This window comes from Dromiciops gliroides, chromosome X (assembly GCF_019393635.1).
Source record: "Dromiciops gliroides isolate mDroGli1 chromosome X, mDroGli1.pri, whole genome shotgun sequence".
NCBI classification, from domain to species: Eukaryota; Metazoa; Chordata; class Mammalia; order Microbiotheria; family Microbiotheriidae; genus Dromiciops; species Dromiciops gliroides.
Window position 1 is genome coordinate 51265540 of NC_057867.1, and position 27358 is coordinate 51292897.

The 27358-nt window shown below is 41.6% G+C and overlaps 1 protein-coding gene across 1 annotated transcript in view; it reads left to right on the plus strand.

Annotated features, from left to right (window-relative positions):
- Nucleotides 1-27358, plus strand: part of ADGRG4 (adhesion G protein-coupled receptor G4) — a 96061-nt gene that overhangs the window by 38917 nt on the left and 29786 nt on the right. Inside the window, exons 8-14 of the mRNA XM_043974646.1 lie at nt 119-165; nt 2903-3051; nt 9470-9602; nt 15040-15158; nt 17512-17722; nt 20711-20873; nt 21156-21287. Of these exons, the coding sequence (XP_043830581.1) occupies nt 119-165; nt 2903-3051; nt 9470-9602; nt 15040-15158; nt 17512-17722; nt 20711-20873; nt 21156-21287 (954 nt within the window). The remainder of the gene's footprint in view (nt 1-118; nt 166-2902; nt 3052-9469; nt 9603-15039; nt 15159-17511; nt 17723-20710; nt 20874-21155; nt 21288-27358) is intronic.

Sequence of the window (27358 nt, forward strand, 5' to 3'; positions counted from 1 at the left end):
CTGCCTCTAGACAGTCCTTACTTGTTTGTTTTAGAAGTGAGATCAAAATGGTTGTTTTATTTTGATTTCCAAACATATTTGATATTTAAATTAACTGTGTTTTTCCTTTATTTTTTAGTCTTTGGAACAGAGAAGCCCGAAAATGATGGTTGCGCGTCCCTCAGGGTAGGAGCCAGGTCATTTAAGCTACAGGAGCGCTTGCGCGCGCGCACACACACACACACACACACACACACACACACACACACACACAACTCTGTCTTCTCTAGCAGGGGCTCCTCTGATCTATTCAGTTCTTGGTCAGGGTTGCAAGGATCCTGGCCCATGCTGCTGTTGCAGCTGCTGTTGGGGAACTTAGAGATTTGCACAGAAGAGACAGACCAGGCCAAAGATGCTGAAAGCAACAGGCTTTTATTCTGGGCACATTTTACCTCATGCAAGGGAATGTGCTTAAGATGAGATACTTAGGAGGCCAGGAGGAAGAGGATGAAGGAAGATAGGGACAAGGATGTGTTGGGATCATAGCAGGTGAATGTTTTTCAACTAGCTTTCTGCAAGGAAAACAGTACCCACAACACAACTTTAACTTTAAACTACATTATTGACATTTTCTCAATAAGTTTCTTAAGCTTAGACAACCAACAAAACAAGAAATCAAGGTCTGACGTGCAGCATTTGTCAATTTCCAAGGTGGAAATGCTTACGCTGAAAATTTAACAATCAGCTTTCAAGGTACAGGTGGCTTCAGCAGACCCCTGGATCACACTTACCTCAAAGGCACGTCATACTCCATCTTTCATGTGTGCCTTTTCACTGGCTATTTTCCCCATGCCTGGAACATATTCCCTCCTTCCCCCCACCTCTTAGAATCTCTAGTTTCCTTAAAGGCACAGTTCAAGCACCACTTTCTACATGAGGTCTTTCTTAATCCCTTCAGCTGCCGATATCTCCCCCTTCTCCCAGCCCCATTCAAAAATATCTTCTATTTAATTGTATGTGCAGCTATTTTTGAGAGCTGATGTAGCATATGAAAGTGAATGAACTTTTTCAACTGACCATATCTCTGCAAACTTAAATTTTTTTCATCATCTCAGGGGAAGTTGTTATTTTACCCTTTTAGGAAGAGAATCAGTTGGGGCAATGATAGACTTTAGATTTTTAAGCCAAATCTTTACTTGCAGTCCAGATGTAATAACAGATAAACAGTACTCTGGACAATCGACCTTTTTTATCTTCAAAAGAGAAGGTAATAAGTATGTTGGTTCATACGTAAGCAGTAAAAGGATTTCTAACCCTCTTTGCATCTCTTTCCTCTCCCTAATTTTGCCTTTGGAACAACTGTATAGAAATAGCCTGACCAAAGTGAATATTTTTAGGATGTTCCTGACCTATCGTGGTCTGTACATTAAAAGACGTCTGAGGCAAAAACTATTGCAAGTCTTCAGCAAGAGGTAGAAACATCATAGATTTTAAAACAGACTGAAATGCTGATGTAACTCTTATATTCCATAAACACTTTAGCCAATACAAAAAAAATATAAACATACATGCATGCTGTCTCCCTGATAGCTGAGGGCAGGGGCCGTTTGACCTTTGTCTTTTGTCCCCAACACCCATGGCAGGGGCTTGCTTAATCCTTCCTTGCTTGATAGGGATACATCAGGGTCTCCAAAAGGCAGGGCACGTTTCTGACTTCACCTTAGCCAACAGATGAGGCCAAGACCTTGCTTGTGGTCACAAGAGGAGGAAGGAGACTGATTGATGGTCATGCCAGTGTGATCTCTAATGCCCTCCTACCCAAGAGTTTCCTTCTGGGCCCAGGAAAGCATCTCAACTCACACCTGCCCTAAAGAACTCAGTTCAGCAAGGCCAGATCCCAATTCTAGATGCTACATTGCATCTAGGGACAGGGCAGGGTCCTGAAACCCCATTTTATGGGGCCTAAGCATCTTTGCAAAAGGATGTCTCTGTATACAACCCTTTATTCTAGAAGGCTCTCACACCTGGAGGGGCTGGCCTTCACGAGCGGACTGCATTATTAATTATTCAAATTAATCTATTAATGAACAATTATTTATTCATTCACAGGGAGCCAAAATTGACCTTTTTACTTTTCCTCATTGCTCCTAGTTCTCCTCTCTAGGGCCAAAGAGTACAAGTTGAGTACCTCCTCCCCAGGAGAGTCCGTCCGTCCTTCCTTCCTTCCTTCCTTCCTTCCTTCCTTCCTTCCTTCCTTCCTTCCTTCCTTCCTTCTCCCTTTCTTTCCTTCTTTTCTTCCTCCTTCCCACCCTTCCTTCCTTCTTCCCTTCCTTCCTTCCTCCCTCCCTCCCTTCCTTCTCCCCTTCCTTCCTAGAAGCTAGTTCTCATGGCCTCCTAGTTCTCCTAGTTGTCTTTTCTCTAGGCTAGCCATCACCCATTCCTTTAGCTGATTCTCCTCTTTCCAAATGGACACACCCAGCTTTTACCAATGTTCACAGGAGCACAGGGAGGGGTTGAGTGTACACCAGCAACAGACTGAAGATCTATAAATTTCCTCCAATCAAACACTGATTAGAGGCTTGTAGCATGCCAGGCACCATGCTGGGTACTGAGGGTACAAAGACCAAATCAGAACAGTCCTTATCTTCACTGAGCTTAGTGGGAAGTGGTAGGACATCCATGTACCCAAATCAATCAGCATAAAGTAACAGTGATTTGAAGGGGGCAGGGGGAGGGAGTGCCTGAACTACACTTTGGAGGCAAGTCTAGAAAGTGAAGGTGAGGAAGATTCCTGATGTATGAAGGCATGGAAGTAGGAGACAACATCGGGTACAATTAGGAGGCCAATCTGATGGGAATCCCTGGTTAGGTGGTATCCTGGTCATGCAAATGCAGCACCTTTCTTCTCTCTTCTTGTCTCTAGCTATGTTTGTCAAGCCATCATAAAAGCTCATTCATCTGCAGTACCAGCTGATCTGATAACTCGGATAAAGATGAAAATTCTTGGGAACCACACACAAGGCCATATGACTTTAACTGTGAAGCCTGAAGATGTGGAAGTGAAGAAATTAGGTAATTCTCTTTGTGTTTATTTCAGCCTAAACAATTCACATTGCTATGGTGGCGTTGTGTGCATAGAGTCCTAGACTTGAGTTATTGAACATCTGGGTCCAAATCCCACCCCTGACACTTAGTAGCTGTGTGACCATGGGCAAGTCACTTAAGCCTGACTCTCAGTTTTCTCATGTGTAAAATGGGGATAATAAGATCTATAGTACATCAATGAGGCAATTTAGACAGTTCAAAGGGACATCGGTCCAACCTAGACATGAAAAATAATCCTCTCTACAATGCAACCAACAAGTAGCCATTCAGCTTCCCTGTTATGAGGGGGGAATTCACTATCTCCCAAGACAGTTCATTCCACCTGCAGCTTCCTCTCACTGAACTTCTCTCAGTGCCTGGGACCTCCCACCGTTATGTTGGTCTCCTTCTCCCATTGGGGAGTTCCTTCTCCAGGCAGGCCCAGGTTGGCCATGCTTCATTCTCCTTCCAGTTGTGTGTCTAATGCTCTAGATCTATCCATCATGGCCCAGCCCAGGTACCTTCTCTCTCCTCCCCCTCCCTTTTTTAGTTCCTTGCTTCCTCTGCTAGAATGTCAGCTCCTTGAGGGCAGGGACTGTCTTTTTACTTGTATTTGTGGTAAGTGCTTAATAAATGCTTGGGGGTTTTTAAGTTTTTCTTGATATCCAGCCTGAGTTTGCCTTTTTGCAACCGTTCCTCCCCACCTCGGTGCTCCTGGTTCTGACTTTGAGGTCAGCCAAACCAAGTCCGATTCCTCTTCCACAGGCCAGTCTGGCAAGTACTTGAAGCTAGCTCTCCTGTCTCTCCCAATCCTCCTCTTCACCAGCCTAAACATTGCCATTTCCTTCTCCTGGTTCTCATGGGGCCTGGACCCCATCAAGGCCTTCTCCATCCAGTTTGCTCACCAGCTTAGCAGGTTTCTCTTAGGACTGAGTACTGTACTCTGGGAGTGCTCTGACCAAGGCAGTGTACAGTGGGATCGATGTCCTCCTCTGTCACATGAAGGGTTTGGATCAGGAGCTTGTGAAAACCCCTTTAAGAAATCAGACCTTAGAACCCTGCTAGGTGGCTAAAAGTGAGAAAGCAGCTGAAAGGAGGGGAGCTATCAGTCTGAGGAAGAAGAGGCAGCTCTTAGGAATGGTGATGGAAAAGAGGAAGAAATAGAAACATAGGGCTGAGAATACTGTGGAAAAGTCTATAATGGATCATAGGATTTAGAAGTGGACGGAACTGAAGAGAGGGCTAATCCAACCTCACAACCTTCTATTTTACAGATGAATAAACTGAGGCAAGAAGGTTCAGAGATAATTGCTCTGAACATCTTTGGCACATTTGTTTCTTTGCTTTTAGTTTCTGGTTTTACCAGTGCCTGTAACGGAGAGGAAAAGGGATGCAATGGAAACATTACAGGTTCAAATTATAGGTTACAGACCCAGGTTTGAATTCTGAGTCTGGCATTTACTAGCCATGTGAGCTTTCCTTACCTAGGAAATGATTATTTGGCAAAGGAGACTGTTTTACTACTTGAAAAGGGAGCTCTAAGGGATGGCTAAGTGGCGCAGTGGATAGAGCACCGGCCCTGGAGTCAGGAGTACCTGAGTTCAAATCCGGCCTCAGACACTTAACACTTACTAGCCGTGTGACCCTAGGCAAGTCACTTAACCCCAATTGCCTCACTAAAAAAAAAAAAAGAAAAAAAGAAAAGGGAGCTCTAAGAAAACACAGACTAGATGAGGAGGGATGCATGAGTTGCCATTTGCAAAGATGGAAAGAATATCCAAACTGGTGAGATCACAGAGCCATTGAGGTAGCGAATTCCAGGTGATAGCAGGCAGACTACATAATCTTTCTGAGCCTCAGTTTTCTCATCTATAAAATGGGGGTGATAATTATAGACGTTTTAGACTCCTGCTACCTATCACACAGGGTTGTTGTCAGGAAAGTACTCTGGAAACCTTAAAGCTCTAGATAAATGAAATTTATATTGTTAGCAAAAAGTTCCTTTGACACCATCTCATCTCAAGCAATGGAACTGAGGGTGTGGGAAGAATGAGGTATGTGTGTTTGTTCTGTATTCAAGAAAGGCCAGGTAAAAACCTTTGGTTTGGGAAGCTCCTGAGCTCTGCAGAGTAGAGTCTGGGCCACTCCCTTCTCTCCCTCAAATCTTAATTCACTAAGTGGGCAGGTCTAGAAGTCCTCAGCCAGATAATTCAATTTAGTTCACTTTAATTCAATTCAATAAGCATTTGTTGGGTTTTTTTTCTTTTTTTGCGGGGCAATGGGGGTTAAGTGACTTGCCCAGGGTCACACAGCTACTAAGTGTCAAGTGTCTGAGGCCGGATTTGAACTCAGGTACTCCTGAATCCAGGGCCGGTGCTTTATCCACTGCGCCACCTAGCCGCCCCCCTCAATAAGCATTTATAAAATATCTAGCACATGAATCATGTTAGGCCTTGGGGAATATGAAGACCAAAAAAGGCCTCCTCTGGTAGGTGAGGCTTGAGCTGAGCCTTGAAAAGAGCTAAGGATTCCAGGAGCCAGAAGTGAAAAGGGAATGCATGCTAGGCATGGCGGACAGCCTGGGCAAAGGCCCAGAGAGAAGAGATAAGGAGTAATTTATGGGGAATGTCAAGCAGAGCAGTCTGGCTGGACTTTAATAGTGTGAATGAAAGAGAGTAAGGTGAAATCAGCCTGGACAAGTAGCCTGTCTTATGAAGGACTTTGGAAACAGTCTGACCTCTGCCTTCCTACATGCTCAAGAAATGTGTGTTGACTTATTGATTAAACTTGGGCAGACAATCTAACTGTTCAGAGACTCTCTGGGCCATGCTATGGAGGCGCCTCAAATGCTTGTTCTCTTAGGCTGCTGAGATTTTAGCAATAAAAATCAAAGTTGCTCGACCACTCGACGTCTCCCAACCTGCCCGTGCTCATTTTTCACAGTAGACACATTTCTGGGAACAGAATCCCCAATAAAGGTGCCCGTGACCCCAGATATTTTTAACAGAGCTTTATAGTTTACAAAAAACATCTATGTCCAACATCTTGCCAGGTCCTAAAAACCCCCAAGCCTGTGAGGTAGGTGCCAGCAAGGATTATCATCTTTATTTTAGAAATGAAGGAGCTGAGGCTCAAAGAGGATAAGGGACTTGCCCAGGGTCATCTAGGTAACAAGTGTTGGCATCAGGACTTGGTCCTGGATCTTTCTGCTTCCTAGTTTGAGTATTCTTTCTAGCACACCCTGCTGTGGCGTACATTGCTTTAGATGGCATGATTCTGTACAATCAAGAAGTAGTGAAGAGGGCAGACACAAAGGCAAAAATGGAAAATGAGGCAGAAAGGAGCAAAAGAGAGCACCTAGTCCGGCACCACACAGGAATATAGCATTTAAGAAACATTTGTGAGAATCGCGTATTTCCAACTAGAAGGGACCCCTGAGGCCATCTAGTCTCCCCACTATCATTTTGCAGAAGAGGAAAATGAGGCCCAGGGAGTGGAAGGGACTCACCCAAGGTCACATAGTCAGTAGTGGATTCTGGTTTTGAACCCAGATCCTCTGAGTCCAGCTTTACTGTTGTTCTGGATTGTGCAGACCTAACTCCAGCCAGTTCACCTGGTAGTTTAGATTTTATGTTGGAACAAAGTGAGACAGTTGTAGGTCATTCAACAGTTAAGAAAAGGAAATGTACTTAGCAGGAGGGGGGCATCTTGAGTTGATTCCCAGTTGAGAGTTTCCCAGTGTATCTCCTCGGCTGCTTTGTTTTCAGGTGACCAGGAAGTAGTGTCATCAGCCTGAGCCAACCAAATGTCAAAGATGATCTCAATATATTTTTTCTTTTTAAAATAAGTTTTAATTGGTGTCTTTTCTAACCTCCTCATCATTTCCTCTTTCCCTTCCTTCTCCTAGAGAGCCAACAAATAGTATTTTTTAAGAAAAGAAAAAAGAAAAAGTAGAGGAAAAAAATCAGTATAACTGATTGATAAGTAAAAAAAATCCAAAAATCTGTGCAATGTACAACATTTGTGGACCTTCCTCCCCTCCAAAGGAGTGGGATGGGAGTGTCTTCTCTCACCTCTTTCATTCAGCCATGTTTGTTTTTTATTATTTTGCAACATTTACTGTTCATTTTTTAAGTGATTATTTTTTTCAGTTTACATTGCTGTAGTCATTGTGTAGATTATTTTCTTGGCTCTACTTACTTCATTCTGTATCAGTTTATGTAAAACTTTCCATGCTTCTTTGTATTCATCCCATTCACTACAGGGATATTTTTCCATAATTTATTTAGCTATTCCCCAATTGATGGGTAATTACTTTTTTTTCAGTTCTGCATGATCACAGAAAGTGTTGCTATAAATATTTTGGGGGCAGCTAGGTGGTGCACCAGATAGAATGCTGGACCTGGAGTCATAAAGAAGTTCAAATCCAAATGATAAAATGAGCCGGAGAAGGAAATGGCAAACCACTTCAGAATCTTTGCCAAGAAAACCCCAAATGGGATCATGAAGAATTGGACACAACTGAAAACAACAACTTAAATATTTTGGTGTATATATAAGAACTCTCTTTTTAGTAATGGCCTCTTGGGGGTATAAGGCTAGTAATGGATCCTCTGGGTCAAAAGGTATGGATGGTTTAGTCACTTCAGTTGAATAATTCCAACTTGCTTTCCAAAGTAGTTGTACTAATTCCCAATTCTACCAATAATGTACTAGTGGGCCCATCTTCCCACAAACCTTCCAAAATTGATTATTCCCATCTTTGCCAATTTATTGCATGTGAGTTGAAACTTCAGGGTTATTTTGATCTGCATTTCTCTGATCATTAGTGATTTGGTGCATTCTTCCATATGGTTGTTAATACTTTGTACTTCTTCCTTTGGGTCTCAATATTTTTAAAGGAAAAGCTAGCCTATCTTTCATAGGAGTGGGGTTAGGATATTACAGCCACCGGCATAACTATATTCCCCCTGATGGTGGTGATGACAGCCTCACCAGAGGGTAGAAGATCCTGGAAAATTCTAGCCTTTATACTCTTTGGGCTAGTTTGTCCTCCATGGAAGAAAACTACTCATCAAGCAGTAGATATGTTGAACATGGTCCCTTGCATACAGTGGACACTGAGCAAATAAATGACTGCTGAATTTGAAGAATATCAAATTAGATTCCACAAACATCACAAAACTTCATTTTAACATGGTTTATTGTTGTTGTTGTTGTTTGTCCTTTTTTCTCAAAGAGGACCATGACATCAGGGTGATGTCATGACTTGCAATGAATTGGATTTAAGTGAGGGAGGGCTGTGCAAGGTGACCAACCCCACTCTCTCCTCCAGAGCCATATGGGTCCAGCGCAAGATATATATCAGGATAACTGAAGATGGCCCCAGATGTTTAAGGCAATTAGGGTTAAGTGACTTGCCCAGGGTCACACAGCTAGTAAGTGTCTGAGGTGAGATTTGAAATCAGGTTCTCCCAACTTCAGGGTCAGTGCTCTATCTACTGTGCCGCCTAGCTGCCCATGCCTTATTATATATAGCAAATTGGACATCCTAGATCAGATTGTGAGAGTGGAGAGAGTATAATTCAAATCTTACCCTGTGAAATAGAAATACCATAGCATGGTGGATACATAAGGTACTGGACTTGGGAGTCAAGAAGACCTGAGTTTGAATCCTTGCCTCAGATCCTTACTAGCTGTGAGACCCTGGGCAAGTAACAGTGCCTCATTCTCTATGCCTCATTTTCCTCATCTGTAAAATGATGGGGTTGGATTCAATGGCTTCTAAACTTCTTTCCATCTCTAAACTCTACTCTAATACCATTAGCTAGTCATATAGATGTTTCTTCTATCCTTCAGTACCATTATATAGGCTTCCACTGCATTCACTGGTCAAGTTTATAGAGTATTAACATAGGAAAAAGAAAAAAAGTCTGAGCTATCCATTAGTAAGGATAGAATGACCCTAAGGGGCAAATCTGCTGCAATCTTCCTTTTAAAATGGCTATCTCACTCATAAAAACATGGATTCAGAGCTTCAAGGGGTCATCTAGTTGAAACCCCTCATTTCACACGAGGAAACTGAGCCCCAGAGAAATGAAGTAACGTTTCCAAGTTTATACAGGTAGCAAATGGCAGAGCTAGGCTTTGAACCTAGATCCTATGACCTCAAATCTCACGTTTTCTCCACTGCATCAGGTACTTTTTGAGCTGTTTAAAGTGAGACTTATTTTAAGTGACCAAGTGAGATTGGTCAAAATGACCTGGTAAAAGAAACCTTGGTTTTTATTCAGGGCCAAAGAATGCTAGGATTAGACTGGACTGGACCCTGGAGATAGTCCAGTTTTCCTAGGGCTCTTGTCCAACAGACATGCTGACAACTGTCTCCTATGTATCTTCTCCTTAGAGCCCGGAAAATGTGCAGAAGAGGAAACCACATCCAGATACAAGGGAACATATAAGTGGCCATTAACCAACCCTACTGAGACAGCTCAAAGCAGATGTGTTAAGAATCCTAGTCGGAATGCTACCAGAATTTGGTAAGTAGAGAATCAATTTCTATTAGGTACAAATTGACATGTGCTGATTTATTTCATATAACCAATTATGCTAGTTGCCTTTCGCCCAGCCTGTGCCAGTCTCCCTTCTGCCACCTCTGGATGTCACTCCCTGCTGTTGCTAACTTTCCTGTTTTCAATAAAAAAAGCCCCATGATTCTCACAAATCAGAAACCAACAGCAGACATGAAAACTAATCTGATTTCTGATTTGGCTAGGGTTCAAGGTTGTCAGATGGAGGAGTGTTGAGAAAATGTAGAATTTCCAAATCTTAGAGCTGGAAAGGACCTCCATAGTGATAGGATTATTGGATTTAGGGTTAGAGGTTTTCTCCCAGGGTCATTTGGTCCAACTCATCGTTGAACAGAAATCCCCTTTAGAATCTCCTTCCCTGATCAGTGATTTGAGAGAAAGTAGCGTCATACTAGTCTATTAATAACTAATCATTAGATTTGTGATCCACCCTTTTTTATTAAGGCAGTCCATTCTACTTCGGTACTCTTTACTGGTTAGGAAATGTTTCTCTATGTTAAGCTGAAATTTGTCTCTCTAAAGCTTCTACTCAGTGCTCTTAGTTCTTCCCCCTGAAGCCAAGCGAAAAACAAATCTCATTCTTCTTCCATATGTAAATATTTGAGAATAACTAGCATCTCCCCACCAAGAGAAGATAACTTCTCCAGTCACAGCGTCTTCACTATTTTCAAGTGGTATTTCAAATCTTCTCACTATCTCAGATGCCCTCCTCTGAAAACTCCCTACTTGTTAACATCCTTCCTAAAATGTGGGGCCCAGAACTAACTGCAAGAATCCACATGGGCTCTGATCAGTGCAGTAGAACAGAATGAAGGCACTAAATGAAGAGGCAATATGGGAATATGAGCTATTTGAAATCTGACCAACAAGGTGAGAAGAGAAAGAAAGAAGTGCCAACGTGGCTGGACGTATAATTTCTGCCTAAGAGCTTTCCATGGACAACAGCCATGGGCAGCTACCATTTGCAGTAGGATTTTTTACAGGGATTTGCTGAGAAAGCTAGGCACATAGAGGCATATTTATGTAGCCAATGGTGCAGTGGATTCAAGGCCTGGAGTCAAGAAGACAAATTCAAATCCAGCCACAGACACTTACTAGTTCTGTGATTCTGAACAAGCCCTTGTCTGCCTCAGTTTCCTCATCTGAAAAGTGAGGATAATAAGAGCACCTACCTTTACAGGGTTGTTGTGAGAATCAAATGAGATGATTGTAAAGCATCTGGCACATAGTAAGGACTCTATGTTAGCTATTATTATTATAATTTTGTTTTGTTTGTTTTGCAGGGCAATGAGAGTTAAGTGACTTGCCCAGGGTCACACAGCTAGTAAATGTCAAGTGTCTGAGGCCGGATTTGTATTATTATTATTGTTGTTGTTTTAAAAAACAGGTGGAAAAGTCACTTTAAAGGTAGGAAAGTCTAATCTATGTCATAGAACAATAGAGCCAGAAGGGAAATTAGAAGCCATCTAGCTCGATTTCTAGGGCAGCTGGGTGGTGCTGCAGTGGACTGAGTGCCAGGCCTGGAGTCAGGAAGACTCATCTTCCTGAGTTCAAATCTGGCCTCAGACACTTACTGGCTGTGTGATCCTGAGCAAGTCACTTTACCCTGTTTGCCTCAGTTTCCCCATTGGTCAAATGAGCTGGAGAAGGAAATGGCAAACCACTCCAGGATCTTTGCTAAGAAAATCCCAAATGGGATCATGGAGAATTGGACACTATTGAAACAACTCAACAAGAAGAACAAGTTCAATTTCCTCATTTGGCAGATGAGGGAACTGAGGCCAACAGAGGCAAAGGGATTTGCCTCAGGTCACATGGGTAATGAAAGAATAGGACTGAGCCTCAGTCCTTTCTTTCCATTGAGTGCCTTTCAGGGCTTACTCTGAAGCCCCAGAGACTGAGCCCCCAATGCAGGAAGCAGGAAGTTTGCTTTAGTAATTAGCCACAGGACCTTCCAATTAGAACAGCAGAGAAGTGAAGATCTTATTTTTATTTTATTTTATTTCATTTTTTTTATTTTTGAGGATCTTACTTCTAACAAGTACAAAGGGTAAGGAAGATAGTCTAGTGCCTTGCAAAGAGCTCACTGTTCCTATTCCTGCCAGTGTTGAGTAACAGTTCTATGGACACAGAGTGCATTTTGGTCTCCCTTTTAGAGGAGAAGATGAAAGGGCTGGAGTAATGTCTCTCTGCTCTCCAGATTACCAGGGAAAATGAGAGATTTCTTGGAAAAACTGCTTCAGGGGAGGAACAAAGGAGAAAATGAATTCTAGTCTGTGTAGGAGGGATGTGACACAGAGCAGGAAGGGAAGAAGATGGACCACTCAATAGTTAGAGCTAGACAAGAGGTATGAAGGCCATAGACTTGAACCCTCTAGTGGGGAAGCAGTTTCTTGGACCCTAAGGATTGTGGGCCTACAGGTACCACCAGAAGAGAGGCTATTCCGTATTAGCCAGGGAAAGAATGTTCATGATAGGGCAATAGAGGCAACCTGGGCACAATACCCTAGATTTGGAGAGAGTAGATTTCAAAGAATCAGAGAAAGGATAAGTAGGATCCTGAGGTCTACAATTCCCTAGGAGAAGTCAACTCAAAGAAGACAGGAAGCCATGAAGGATAAAGTTCAGGTGATATAAACACAAAAACAAACAGTTCCAATGAGGAAGAGGAAGAAGAACTAAGGAATTGATTTGAATGCATAGGGAACTTTTCACTGGTCAACTTAGATGTTAAAAAGGCAGCCAGATGGCTCAGTAAATAGAGCAATGGGTCTGGAGTCAGGAAGACCTGAATTCAAATTCAGCCTTCGGACACTTACAATCCATTAACCTTTGCTTGCCTTAATCCAGTGGAGAAAGAAATGGCAATTTGCTCCAGTATCTTTGCCAAGAAAACACCACGGACAAAGAGTTGCACATGACTGAATGACTGAACAACATATATTTCAGACGTAGCCAATGTGGGAATTTATTTTGCCTAACTACATCTGTTATAAGGGCTTCGCAAAATGTAAATTTTATTACATTTGACTTTTTTTTTCAATTTTTCTTCTTCTAATCCCCTCCACTCCCCATGAAAAAAAGACAAAACTCTTGTAACAAATATGCATGATCAAGGCAAACCAATTCTGGTATCGGCTATGTCCAAAAATGTATATTTCACCCTATATATTAAGTCTATGTCCTCTCTGTCAGGAAGTCATTAATGATCCTCTGAAATCTTGGTTGGTTTTTGTGTTGAAAAGAGTTCTTAGGTCTGTCTGGGTTGTCATTATAATGTTATTATACAAATTGTTCTCCCGATTCTGTTCACTTCATCCTGCATTAGTTTATATTAGTCTTCCCAGGTTTATCTGAAACTCTTCTTTTCATCATTTTTTTTATGGTCCAATATCATTCAATCCCATTCATATGCCCTAAGCTTGTTCAGAGACTCCCCAGTTTCCAGTTAGTTCTTTGTCACTACCAAAAGAGCTGCTGTAAATATTTTTGTTCACATAGGTCATTTTCCCTCTTTCTTGGATCTCTTTAAGAGTATAGGTGTAGTAGATGTCTATAGCAGTCAAGGAGGAGGTAGAGTTCCGAATTGCTTTCCAGAGTGGCTGGACCAACACAGTTCCAACAGTGCATTAAGTTCCTGTTTTCTTGCAACCCCTCCCACATCTGTCACTTTTCCTTTTTGTCAACTTTGCCAATCTGATGGGTGATTAAACCTCAGTAACCTCAGAGTTGTTCTAACTTGCATTTCTCTAATTATTAATGATTTGGAGCAGTTTTTAATAAGACTCTTAATGGTTTAGATTTTTTCCTTTGAATACTGCCTGTTCATATCTTTTAATCATTTATCAATTAGGGAAACAGGTTTTTTTCCTCCAAAAAGTTGGTGGGACTAATGATAAAGTTGCCAAAAAAGAGAAAGAAACAAAAAGAACAGAAGATCATTGAAGCATTTTTTAAAATGCACAGGAGAGAAGAGAAGGAAGACCAGAAGGAATGAATCATAGACAAGCATGACAGCTTTTGAAAGTTACATGTTTTTCCTTTAAAGGAAAAACAAGATGCACATTATAGAGATTCTTAGTTTCATAAAGATGGAAGCGAGGACTAAGAACTGAGGATAAACACAAAGGAGTAGTACAGAACAATGTCAAAAGAGTTGTAAGCACAGTGTCAGCCATGCCCTGAGGTTGGTGGTGAGAACTAAGGAAAACAAAAAGATCTTTCTGGCTATATTGGACAGCTAAGCTCTGAAGGGCCTAGAGCATTAGTTCCCGAGTCAGAAAGAGAGGAGTTCAAATCTGCCCTCAGACACTTACTAGTTGTGTGACCCTGGAAAAGTCACTTAACCTCTGTCTGCCTCCGTTTCCCCATCTATAAAATGAAGGGGAGAATAGCACCCACTTCCTACAGTTGTTGTGAGAATGAGATCATATTCTTAAGCATACTGCAAACCTTAAAAGACTATATAAATGCTTTTATTATTATCATTATTATTATTGTTGTTGAGGACAGGAAGAAGAGCTAGTCCCTTGTTAATGATCTTTGTTCTATACTATGATATCATGGAAAGAACCCTGTATTCAGTTTCAAAGGGCCTAGTTTGAAATCCCAGCTTTGATACTAACTAGCTAGGCAATCTTGGACAATTCACTTTCCCCGTAGAGGCCTCATTTTCCTTCCATCTAAAAATGGGAGAGAGCGATCTGTGAAATTCCTTTCAGCTTTGTTGTCTAAGCTTCTATGAATCATAGGATGCACAGCAATGCTTTATTCATCTATGACTGACTCATCCCACTCTCCATGGTCCATGTTCTAATCCTTTGTTTCTCTCCTAACTTCTGTTTTGTATGTGTTGAGTTCCTAGGTGTTCATAGAACATCGGGGGCGAGGGCTGGGGGTGGTCATGTATTTGGTCCTCCACCTAGACCTATGTATGCCTGTGCTTGAGTTTAAGATGTGTACTAGAAATCCAGGAGGAACCATCTAATCTTCAGTTGGTGATATATGACTGGCGTTCAAGGAAAGAGATGGATTCAGGAGTCATCCCACATGCCATGTCTCCAACTGAGCCCCTAAGAATAAATGAGATCACAAAGGGAAAATGTTGAGAGGGAAAAGAAGAAGGCCAGGGCAGATTGCCAGGTTGGAAATGGATGATGAGCCAATGAAAGAAAATGAGAAGGAATTTTTGGATGGGGGGGGGGGAACCAGGAGAGAGCAGTAGCACAGAAACTAAGGGAGGAGAGCCCAAAAAAGGGAGGAGCACTTAGAATTAAAAACTGCAGAGAGCCCCTAAGCCTGCCCTTTATCTGGAGGCCAGAATGGTCAAGACTTCTCAAGGCAGGCCAGCAAGAGAGTGAAAATAACCCCCCTTCTTCTTTTTCAGCACTATTGAGGCTGAGAATGGCAAAGCTAGCTGGGGAATCCTCTGTTATAAAGCATGTAATCTGCTCCAGCCACTTCCAGATAAGATTGTCGACCTTGAAGATATTCTCATAACTGATGGTGAGAGTTGATTAGACACATGTTCCAAGCTGGGGCCAGACTACCTACTTGGCATAGGACCAGATGGTGCAGGCAAAGCCCCACTTTTAGAAAATCCAATGAAATAATCCAGTCTTATAAAATAGATAAAATGGTGTGTGTGTGTGTGTGTGTGTGTGTGTGTGTGTGTGTGTATGCGTGTGCGCGTGCGTGTGTAGGAGAACCATTATTCACTCTTACAAAAGGAGTGATTGTGAAGTCCCTTTAGGTAGCTAGCACCCTGAGTATATTTGAAATGTTATTTGAGTTACACAAATTCCATTTGGACATAACTTCCTAGGCTCCTATCTATGCTTAAGAGTCAGAACTTCTACAATGAATTGAAGGCAATCCAGGTATAGGATTTTTTTTTTGAAGGGCAATGAGGGTTAAGTGACTTGCCCAGCTAATAAGTGTCAAGTGTCTGAGGCTGGATTTGAACTCAGGTCCTAAATCCAGGGCCGATGCTCTATACACTGAATCATCTAGCTGCCCCCTAGGTATAGAATTCTGAAGGCCTTGTACTGAGAAGGGTAGAAATGATGGCCAAGGAGAGGTAGATTTCTTTTTAAAAAGATTTTATCGACTTTAAACATTATTGTCATTTCCCCCAGTACTTCCAAGGAGTCTTCTCTTGCAATCAGGGCACAGGGTTTGACCAAAGAAACGAGAATTGCCCCTGGCTGACATTACATCTCTCACTTTGTACCTGCCACTTAACCCCCTCTCTCCCAAGAGGAGGGAGATCCATCCCTCATCATCAGACTTCTGGTCCAAGTTCTGATGCATTTTTGTAACGTTTTCTTTTACATTATTGTGGTCGTTGTGTATACTGAGCAACAACAGTTAATTTCTCAGCTGAAGAAGAATGTACGAGGAATTTGGTTGCCATGGAAACCACATCTTAAGGCGATCAGGACCTATTCTATTTTTTCTGTCATCAAAACAATCCTAAGAGAAGTTGCTTTCCTCCCCATCTTTATAGACAGACAGTCCAGCATGGTAGACAGAGAGCTGGACAGGGAGTTGGGAAGGTCTGGCCTTTCCTCTGCCTGTGTGACTCTGGGCAAGACACGTAACTTCTCTGAGCCTCAGGAGACTGTAAGAATATAAGTTATACAAAAGATTTATAACTGCTTTTTATTATAACAAAAAACCAACTAAAACTACCTCAGCGTTCAATGACTGGGAAATAAATGAATAAATTGTGTAGAGGACCAATTGTTGTTCTGTAAAAATGACAAACACAGAAACTGAAACATCAAAAAAACCAGAATATAAGTTATAGATTAGCTGTGTCACTGGAAGAAATTCCCACACATGTCACTGACTTAGCCTCTGATGTTTTTTCTCCTGTGGGCTGGAGTCTCTTGATAGAAAAAAAGACATCCCTACTAGAAGTCATGGAAACCTAGACCCAAGATCAGATGTCAGCTCCCCGCTCTGACACTTACTAGCTGAGTGACCCTGAGCAAATATCTGGACCTCTCTGAACCTCACTTTACTCATCTATAAAATGGGGGTGTGTTAGCATGTATGTAAAGACCTAGGATTGAAATGAGTTTATCAAATGTTATAAATGACTATGCAAAGTTAAAAATTACTACATAATGAATTGTTATTGAGATTTGGACCCAGGCAGGCTCTACACACAACTCCATATTTACAAGAAGGCCTACTTTGGGGTATGGATTATTTGCATCACTCAAGAATCTCTTTCCAAAAAGGTTCGCTGCAGGATCTGAAGGGTTCCTTAGGACATGGATAGGCTGGATATGATTTAGCCACAACTCTGCCAGGAAGTGAGAAACCAAGGTCCGTTTACAATTTCATTTGGTTCAATCTGGCTCAACATCTTATCTGCCCAAATTTTAAATAATAAATTTATTTATTTAGAATTTCCCCAAGTTACATGTAGAAACAAATTTTCACAATGATTTTTTAAAACTTTGTGCTCCAAATTCTCTTCCTCCTTCCCTCCCTGCCCCTCCCTTAGTCAGTCCAAATTAAGGGGAGATGGAGAAGAGTTGAGATAAAGGCAGATTCCTCCCTTCATTAAAGAAGTGGGGAACTATGGATGAGGAATGTTGCATTTGCTGTTAGGCATAGTCAATGCATTCATTAGTTTTGCTAAACTGCTTTTCCATTCTTTGCCACAAAGGATGGCTTGCTGGGAGATGGAGGATTTATCTGGACATGAATTTGATGTCTAAAAAAGTTACCCATAAAAATAAGATCAACTTTTTTTAAAGTTAGTGAGAAAACATTTGATGGAAGGACTTCCAAATCCCTAGTCTAACATAGCTCTGCCATCATTGTTTCCGATCTCTTGTAGAGAATGCCGATGATGTTGCCAAGCACATTTTAAGTCTGATACATGGCTCCCCTAGCCTGAACCAAAAAGAAATAAAGATTATTGTTTCAAAGGTGTCTGACATCTCAAAATGTGATGAATTGAGCCTGAATCTAGCACAGGTCCTGTTCCAGATACTCGATGTGGTTTTGGGGATTGGATCGCTGCCTGGTCAGCCCTCACTAAGCAATGAGTAAGTAAGAAGTGACATTCTAATTCTTCATCTTTTTCCAAGAGAGAGGTTGGGCCAAATAACCTCTCCTCCCCCTTTCAGACCTACAGAGAGGTCACCAGGAGAAAATGGAGGTCTGGAGAGGCTGCAGGATTTGCTCAGGGTCATAGAGTCTAAGTTCTTTAAAGCCAGGGACTGTTTTTTGATTTCTTTGTGTCCTTGGTGCTTAGCACATTGTAAATACCTAGTAACCAAAAGATCTCTGCCCAGACCGGGCTTATCTGAGCCATGGAAAGAGGGCTCAAGACAGAACCAAAGTGGCCTCAAACAAGGGCTGGATGACTACTTGGGGGGTAGGACATGTCTTTCAGGGGATGGGTTGGACTAGGTGGCCTGTAAAATCTCTTGTCTTTAGAATTCTATGATTCTGTGCCTTTAAGTCACAAAGCAATGGCTATTCGTGTGAAGTGGTTTTTATTTTGTAACCTAACCCCACCTTATGGCCCGCATCTCAGTAGCTGGCTAGATGAATCAACCAATCATCTGCCCATTATGTTTCCAGTGCTGCACTGGGGCCTATGAAAGATGCTAATGAATGATAGCATATGGTCCCCTGACCGACTGCAAGCAGTTTTCAAGGAGAGAATGATGAGTCTCTCTTTAAGGATATAATCTAGTGGACTGAGTTTACATTCTGTGGGATACAGAAAAGACCCAGATCTGGAGGAGGGAGACCTGGACACTGAACTGTTTAAATCCCAGACACTTACTAGCTGCATCACTCACCATGCCCAAGCTATTCAACTTTTCAGAGCCTCAGGTCTTAACAGAAGGTAACATAGTGGCAGTGGCTTCCCCCCTTCCACCCCAAGGTTGTGCTTTGGCTACAATAAAGTGCAATACAAAATGTGACACAGGCTGCAGGAATTGTAGAGGTTCCGAGAAGGGAAAAATCCATGGAGATCTGAGTAGTCGGGGAGGACTTCCTGGAGAAGGAAGACCCCAGGAGGTAGGTAAAGGTCATAAAGGAAAGGGAAGATGGGAGACCATTCCAGACGAGGGAGCAATGCCATGAACGAATACATGGAGGTGGGAATGAGTTTGGTATGTACCAGGGATAGTGAGGAGGCCTAGAACAGAGGGTTCAGGTGCATGAGCAGCAGGGGAGTTAGGCTAGGGTTGGGCAATGATGGAAGGCTTTGAATGACAAGCAAAGGAGTTGAGAGCTGATGCAGTGGGCAACAGAGAGTCCTTAATAGTAATAATAATAATGGCCTTCCATGGGGTAGAAGAGATGGAAAGCTGACCATGATGTTAGAAAGACCTGGGCTTAAATCTGGGCCTTTGGGCCTTGGGCTGTGTGGCTGCCAGTAAGTCATTTAACTTCTCTGTACCCTAGGTGATGAGTTGCTGACCTATATCTACAAAGGGAGTTTCCACACTGGGAGTCCCCCAAAATGATAAAATGACAATGATGATGATAACATTAGTCATTATTTTCCCTAATAGCAGATGAAAAAACTTAAGTTGAGAAGTAAAAAAACTCCACAATGGGGGCAGCTAGGTGGTGCAGTGGATAAAGCACCAGCCCTGGATTCAGGAGGACCTGAGTTCAAATCCAGCCTCAGACCCTTGACACATACTACCTGTGTGATCTTGGGCAAGTCACTTCACCCTGTTTTCCTTAGTTTCCTCATCTGTAAAATGGGGATACTAATAGAACCTACCTCCCAGGGTTGTCGTGAAGATCATGAGATAATATTTGCAAAGCTCTTTGTAAACCTTAAAGTGCTATAAAAATGCTAGCTAATATTATCATCACTGGTAGTGCTCGTAGTAGTAGTAGTAGTAGTAGTAGTAGTAGTAGTAGTAGTAGTAGTAGTAGTAGTAACTGACATTTACATATCACTTTAACACAAGCCCAGCTAAAACAAAGTTAACCTAAGTTCAGAAAAACCCATCACCAGGCTGTAGGGGGAATTTATTGATACCTTTTGTCTTTATGTAGCCTAAATTTCCCCTCGTATGACTTCCCCACCCTCCTGGAGAGTCCTTTCATATAACAAAGACATTTTTAAAAAGAAAAAAAGAAAGAAGAGGGGAAAAAATCAGCAAAACTAATCACTACATCAAAAAAATCTGATAACATATGATGTTCCACATCCGTGGACACACCTCTAATCTCCACCCTCCCCTCAGCCCCAGCAGTTACTTCTAATTCAATCCTCCAACTCAGAAGAATGATGAGGGTACTGTTGCACCCATCTATGCCACAAGCCCTCTGGAATTCATGAGTTGTGGTGGAAAAAAATTCATCCCCTGATAGCCTGTCCTGGGAGATGAGCTAGGCTGGTCCTTGTACAGGGTGGACCAAAAGTCATGATGTTTTAAAAACTTTTTGTGAATTATTTTTTCTTTATGTCGATTTTTCACAACAATGTAAATTCATTTCCTATATATACTATATGTGATACTATGGTATTATAAATTAAAAACAAAAAATAAAGGAGTTATTAAATATTGAAATCCCTTTGTGACTTTTGGCCCACACTGTATAATGGGCCTAGATTGGTCTTCAGATGCCAAAGACTCAACCTATTATCAAGATTGTATGTGAAACTTTTCCAGCGTGGCTGAACCTGCCAAGGCCCTTGTTATCTTTCAAGATAAGAAATCTGGCTTGACCAACTGTTTTAGCTAACGACTACAGCTAGGTGGTATGGTGGGTAGTGTTGGATATGGAATAAGGAAGGCCTGAGTTCAAATCCTGCCTCAGACACTAAACCACTTGTGCATCCTGGGCAAGTCTCTTAGCTTTTCTTGACCTCAGTTTCCTCATCTATAAAATGGGAATGATAGCATCTCCCTCACAAGGTTGTGAGGATCAAATGACACGATATAGGTAACACACTTTACAAACCTTAAAGTGCTTTAAAAATGTTAGTTATTAAGTAACTTTCTAATGGTGTAGGTTTTAAAAAATTGTTGTTGTTGTTTTGTCCCTGAAAGGATCTTGAGAACAATTGAGCGGGTAGGTTACAAGATGGAGTTTTCTGGGAAGACCGCCAATGTAACTGTGGCCTCACTGGCTTTAGCTGTGCTTCAGGTGGATGAGGAATTTGAAGGCATTTCCTTCAGCATTCACTACTACAAGGAAGGTGTAGGCCCTAAGGTGAGTGTAACCCAGGGGCACTGGGCAACAGATTCAGGGAAGGAGAAGACTCTACATGGGGATAGAGAAAGGTGTCCTTTCTTCAGTGGTGTCCTAAGGGATCATTTCATTATTCCTGGGTTGTATGTGATGTCTGTGGCACATTTTGGGAAGAAAATGGCTTTCTTTCTTTAAAGCGTGAAGGCCACCTGGGGTGGGAGCAGCCGTGCTGGACTTGGGGGCCCTCCTCGCTGGCCAGAGCTTTTTCACGCTTTTCCTCATTTTAAGGTCTCCCTTCCACAGGTTTATTTAGACAATACACCTCAGAGGATGACTTTGGCTTCCATATATTTACCTAAATCACTGAAGAAGAGAATTCCTTTTGACCTACAGAAGATCTTGTTTAGTTTCTTTGGGCAAACGTCAGTCTTTAAGGTACATGCTTCCATTTAGAGATGTGATCGAGGTAGTTAAGAATTCCTACCATTTTGTATTGTTAGCATAGTGATAGTTCTCACTTGAACTTGCTCCACAATTATCTGAATGCCCCACCTGGCCCACTACATGTTTGAAGGACCTGCTGAGTTTTATTTAAAAAGACAAGTGTGGTCACTTAACCCCAATTGCCTCACTAAAAAAAAAAAAAAAAGACAAGTGTGTGGTAAGTACCTACTGTGTGTCAGGCCCTCTTCTAGGTCCTGAGGAGACAAATATAGAAAGAAAAATAATCTTTGCTCTCAAAGAGCTTACAATCTGCCACGGAAAAATAACATATACACAAATAAATAAATACAAATATATGCAAAGGAAATGCAAAGTAATTTCAGGGGTCCCATCAAACAAACAGATTAGGAAAGAAGTTGTTGAGGCAGTGGTGCCTGAGCCAAGACTTGAAGGTAGTCTAGAGCGAAGCTTCTTAAACTATGGGTCATGACCCCACATGGGGTCACATAACTAAATGTGGGGGTCACAAAAATTTTGGCCACAGTAAAAGGTTATGTAAATCTATTTTATATGCTTATATACCCAGGGTCTCAAAAAATTTCTCAGACAAAAAGGAGTCATGAGTGGAAAAAGTTTAAGAAGCTCTTGTTTAAAGGTTGCAAGGAGTGAGAGAGAATGTTCCAGGCACAGAAATAGGAGATGGAATGCTGTGTGTGGTGGAACTAGACAGTGTGTGAGGGGACTTAATGTGAAATCTGTCAGATTAGAGACAGTTTATTCATATGGAGGCCTTTTATTTTTTTGTATTGCAATCATTTCTCAATATATTCCTCCCCAAACATCATTGAACTCCATTGGTAACACACACACACACACACACAGAGCAGTTAAAGCAAAACTGAGTGACAAAGTGTATCTGATGTTGTATGCAGCACTTTGCACCTGTAGTACCCCACCTCTCTACCAAGTAGAGCTGTTCTTGCTAAAATTTCATTTTTTTAATTAACACACATTTATTTTCTCTCCCTCCAATTCTCTCCTTCCCATTTATAAAACTATTCAGTCAAACGGAAGCAAATTCCCTCACCGGCCGTGTCCAAAAAACGTCTGTCTCTTTCTGCACCTTGAGTCCATCACTACTTTGTCGGGAGTGGGTAGCATACATCATCTTCTGTCCTGTGGAATTGCATTTCTCATTGAATTGATCAGAATTCTAAAGCCTTTTAAAGTTGTTTTTCTTTAGAATTTGTTGTTATTGTACAAATCGTCCTCTCGGTTCTGCTCACTTCGCTCTATCATTTCATATAGGTCTTCCCAGTTTTCTCTGAAATCTTACATTTTATCGTTTCTTATGGTGCAATAATATTCCATTACAGTCATAATACCATAATTTGTTTAGCTCTTTCTCAATAGGGGGGTGCCCATTAACTTCCAGTTAAATCACTACCACAAAAAGAAAAGCTCAATCTTTTTGTAAACACAGGTCCTTTTCTTCTTTCTTTGATCTCTTTATGGCGTAGACCTAGTGAGGGTATATCGTGGGGTCAAAGTGGACGCAGTTTCATAATTCTGGGGGCATAGTTCTGAATAACATTCCAAAATGGCTAGACCAATTCACAGCTCCAGTAGCTGTGCATTAGCATCCCTCTTTTCCTGTAGCCCCTCCAGCATCTGTCCTTTTTCTTTTATGTTACTTTTGCCAGTCTCATTGATATGAGCTGGAACTTCAGGGTCGGTCGCTTTAATTTACATTTTACTATTTGTGATTTGAAGCATGTTTTTTTTTTCCATATGGCTGTTGACAGATTGTATGTCTTCTTCTGAAAACTATCTGTTTATATCCTTTGACCATTTATTTATTAGGCTATGGCTTCTTATAAATTGGAATTACTTCCTTATACGGAACACTTTTTAAAAAATATCATCCCTTCATATCCAACTCACACCTGTGCCCTTTGTCTAAATATACTTCATTCAGCTGCCCTAATAATGAGAAAGTTCTTATGATTTAGAAGTATCATCTTCCCATGTAGGAATGTAAATAGTTTAACCTTTTAATATCCCTCATGATTTCTTTTACCTGTTTACCTTTTTATGCTTCTCTAGGGTCTTGTATTTGAAAGTCAAATTTTCTATTCAGCTCAGGTCTTTTCATCACAAATGCCTGAAAGGCCTCTCTTTCATTGAATTCCCGTCCCCCCCCCCCCCCCAAGGATTATACACAGTTTTGCTGGGTAGGTGATTTTTGGCTGCAATCCCAGTTCCTTTGCCCTCTGGAATACCATACTCCCAGACCTCCGACCTTTAATGTGGAAGCTGCCAGGACTTGTACAGAATACTTTTTTTTTTTTTTAGTGAGGCAATTGGGGTTAAGTGACTTGCCCAGGGTCACACAGCTAGTAAGTGTTAAGTGTCTGAAGCCAGATTTGAACTCAGGTACTCCTGACTCCAGGGCCAGTGCTCTATCCACTGTGCCACCTAGCTGCCCCCAGAATACTTTTAAACTATTAAATAACTAAGCCACTAAAGCTTAAAACTGCATCAAGACTTCTGGGGACATTCTGCAAAGATCATTAGTTTGCTATTTCCCTTATAATTTCAACTACATTAGTTTTATTTATATAAACATTTTAATAATTAGATATAATCAAAATTGTCCATTTTATTTTCTGTGGTTCTCTCTATCCCTTATTTGGGTGTGAACTCTTTCCCTAGCCATAGCTCCAAAAAGGAATTTCTTCTTTGTTCCCCTAATTGGCTTATGATGTTACTTTTTAATATCTAATCCATCCATCCACTTGGAATCAACTTGGAATATGTTGGGAGATGTTGGTCTATATCTAATTTCTGCTTTCTCATTTTCCCAGTGGTTTTTGTTGACTAGTGAGTCCTTATCACAATAGCTAGGGTCTCTGGGTTTACCAAATAACCGTGACAGACAGATGATTGTTAATATTTATATAGTGCCTATTGTGTACCAGGCACCAGTTTAAGCACTTTATAATTATTACCTCATGTGATCCTCCCAACAATTCTGAAGTAGTAGGTACTATTATTTTTTTTTTGCAGAGCTATGGGGGTTAAGTGACTTGCCCAGGGCCACACAGCTAGTAAGTGTCAAGTGTCTGAGGCTGAATTTGAACTCAGGTACTCCTGAATCCAGGGCCAGTGCTCTATCCACTGTGCCACCTATCTGCCCTCTAGGTGCTATTATTAATCCCATTTTACAGAAGAGGAAACTGAGGCAAACAGAAGCTGTGATTTTGGCCAGGGTCAGATGGCTAATAAGTATCTGAGGCTAATTTTGAACTTGGGTCTTCCTGACTCTATCCACTGTGCCACCAAGCTGCCTCACTAAATATCTACAGGGTCGACTGTGTTCATTTTGGTCTATATGTTGGCCTGTATGTAATTCAGGGAAATCACTGATTGACTTCTCTATTTTTAAACCAAGACCAGATCTTTTTAATGACTGATTAGTAGTACAACTTGAGATCAGTTACTGCTAAGTTCCCTTCTTTCCCACTTTTTTTTCATGATTTCTTTTGAGATTCTTGACCTTTTGTTCCTCCAGATAATGAATAAATTAATATTAATGATAATAATGAATAACTTCATTATTTTTCTAGCTCTACAAAAGAATTCTTTGGCAGTTTGATTGGCATGACACTTAACACATGAATGAATTTAGGTAGTTTTGCTATTTTTATTATGTTGTCATGACCTACTCATGAGCAATGAATACTTCTCTGATTACTTAGGTCTATTTCTGTAAGGGATGGCTAGGTGATGCAAAAGATAGAGTGCCAGGCCTGGAGTCAGGAAGACCCCTCTTCCTGAGTTCAAATCTGAACTCAGACACTTACTAGCTGTGTGATCCTGGGCAAGTCACTTCACCCTGTTTGCCCCAGTTTCCTCATCTGTAAAATGAGTTGGAGAAGAAAATGTCAAACTATTCCAGTATCTTTGCCAAGAAAACCCTAAATGGGGTCACAGAGAGTTGGACATGACTGAAAAATGACCTAGCAACAACATTTCTGTAAAGAGTATTTTATAGTTGTATTCTCAGAGTACCTGGGTGTGTCTTTGGTAGACTTCCCAAATATGTTACATGCGTATGTAGTCACTTCAAATGGAATTTCTCTGTCTCTTACTGCTGAGATTTGTTGGTAATATATAGGAATGATAACTGATGTCTACTTGTTTTACATCCTGCAACTTTGCTTAAGTTATTTTTTCAATTAATTTTTAGTTGACTCTTCAGTGTTCTCTAGAGTCCAGTGGTGCCAAACTCAAGTAGAAATGGATCTCTGTGGGTGCATATCGACTTAGAAAACCACAAATTATCATTATCTATGTTGTATTCTGTTTCTATTTACTTTGTTCAACATTCCCAATTACATTTTAATCTGGTTTAGAGGCACTTGGGAGAAATGCCAATTTGAAATCTCGGATCTAGACCATTATATCACTCGAAAAATCAATAGCTTTGTTTCCTCTGCTGGATCCCTTGGCTCTGAAAGGTCAGGCTTTGTTTTATCTTATTGGGGCCCAGGCCTCCAAGCCATTTCCTGCCTCTCTAGGGGGAATTCCAAATGTTTGAGTATTGCTTGCTAGCTATTAACGTCTCCTTTCTCCCCAACTAAGTTCGAAGTTCTTAAGGGCAGAGACCATACATAGCACACACTCCTTTTGTATGGGTGCAGAGGATAAGATACAAACTGATTTTGCATAGATTAAATGTGAAATTAGTAATAGCCATTAACAGCTTTCACCAAAAAGGATAAAAGGACCTTGCCAAAATTAGCCTAACAATGCTGTGTATGCCTCTCACGTCTCTGCAATGGGAGGGATTCCTGGTTATGGGTTCAACGCAGTTAAGCTGAATAGTCAGAGATGAGATGGTCACTCTACATTTAGCCTTGCTGGTCCTTGGGCATTATTGGGCTCAGGATTGAAGCCATTCCAGTGTGGGAGACCTTGCTCTGTTGTGAATCCAGGGTCACTTTCAGGAAATCAGCTGATGAAAGGTAGCCCAGCACTGAATGTGCATCAGACAACTGATGGTCATTTGGTCTGTTTAGCCGATTTTTCTTTGTTACAAGATGGTCTTCAATGGGTGTGTGTGTTACATGGGGTGTTCAGCAGGACTAGCACCTCTGGTGTGAGGGCTGCTCATCCACTTTTGGTGTCCACCTTCACCCAACTTTCTCACTGTGGCTCCAAGAAGCTGTAGCACACACAGCAGTCACACCACGGTAAAACTGTCTCTGAAGATGGGCTAAACCGGGTTGAGTGTAACTGATAGGCCTTATGTCTGTCAGGAAGTTAGCTGGGTGTCTACCCCAAGCATGTGAGGACTTCCTCGGTGTAATGGGTAGATGAGCACAATTTGTCTCAATGGCGGCCATGGCTGAAGTGGGTGCTGTGGAGCACTTAGAGCTTGGGCAGACGTGGAAGACGCCAAGGCCATCCAGTGCATCCTGGGCCATCACCAGTCCTCTTCACTTTTGTCTTGCTACTAGACTTGGAGGGCTCTGGAAGGGAGAGGGAGGCTGACAACTTTGCGCAGCTCTGCTTCACTGAAATCCAACTCACCCATGAGTCAGAACACGACCCGTGAGGTCGTTGCTCCTCTTCAAAAATGAAGGACGAACAAGTGTGTGTATGTTGGGGGGATTTACACACATATGTATGTATGTATGTATGTATGTATGTATGTATGTGCACAGGCATGATGTAAAAGATGTTCCATCTCCTATTTCTGTGCCTTTAAATTTGGGCTTGTTTATTGGAAGCAGAAGAAATCTGGGGGAGTTTAGAGCAGCTGCACAGGGAAGCCTAAATTGTACAGTGAAAAGAACATTAGATTAGGAGGCAAAAGCCCTGGATTCTAGTCCTCCCTCTCACCATTTATTATTCAGATGACTTTCAGCCAGTCCTTTCCTCCCTGTGGCCTTCAGTTACTTATCTGTACAATGAAAGTGTTGGACTAGATATCCTTTCCCAGCACTTATTTTCTTCAGTATCTGAAATTTGAACTGAATTCTTCTCTATGTTTA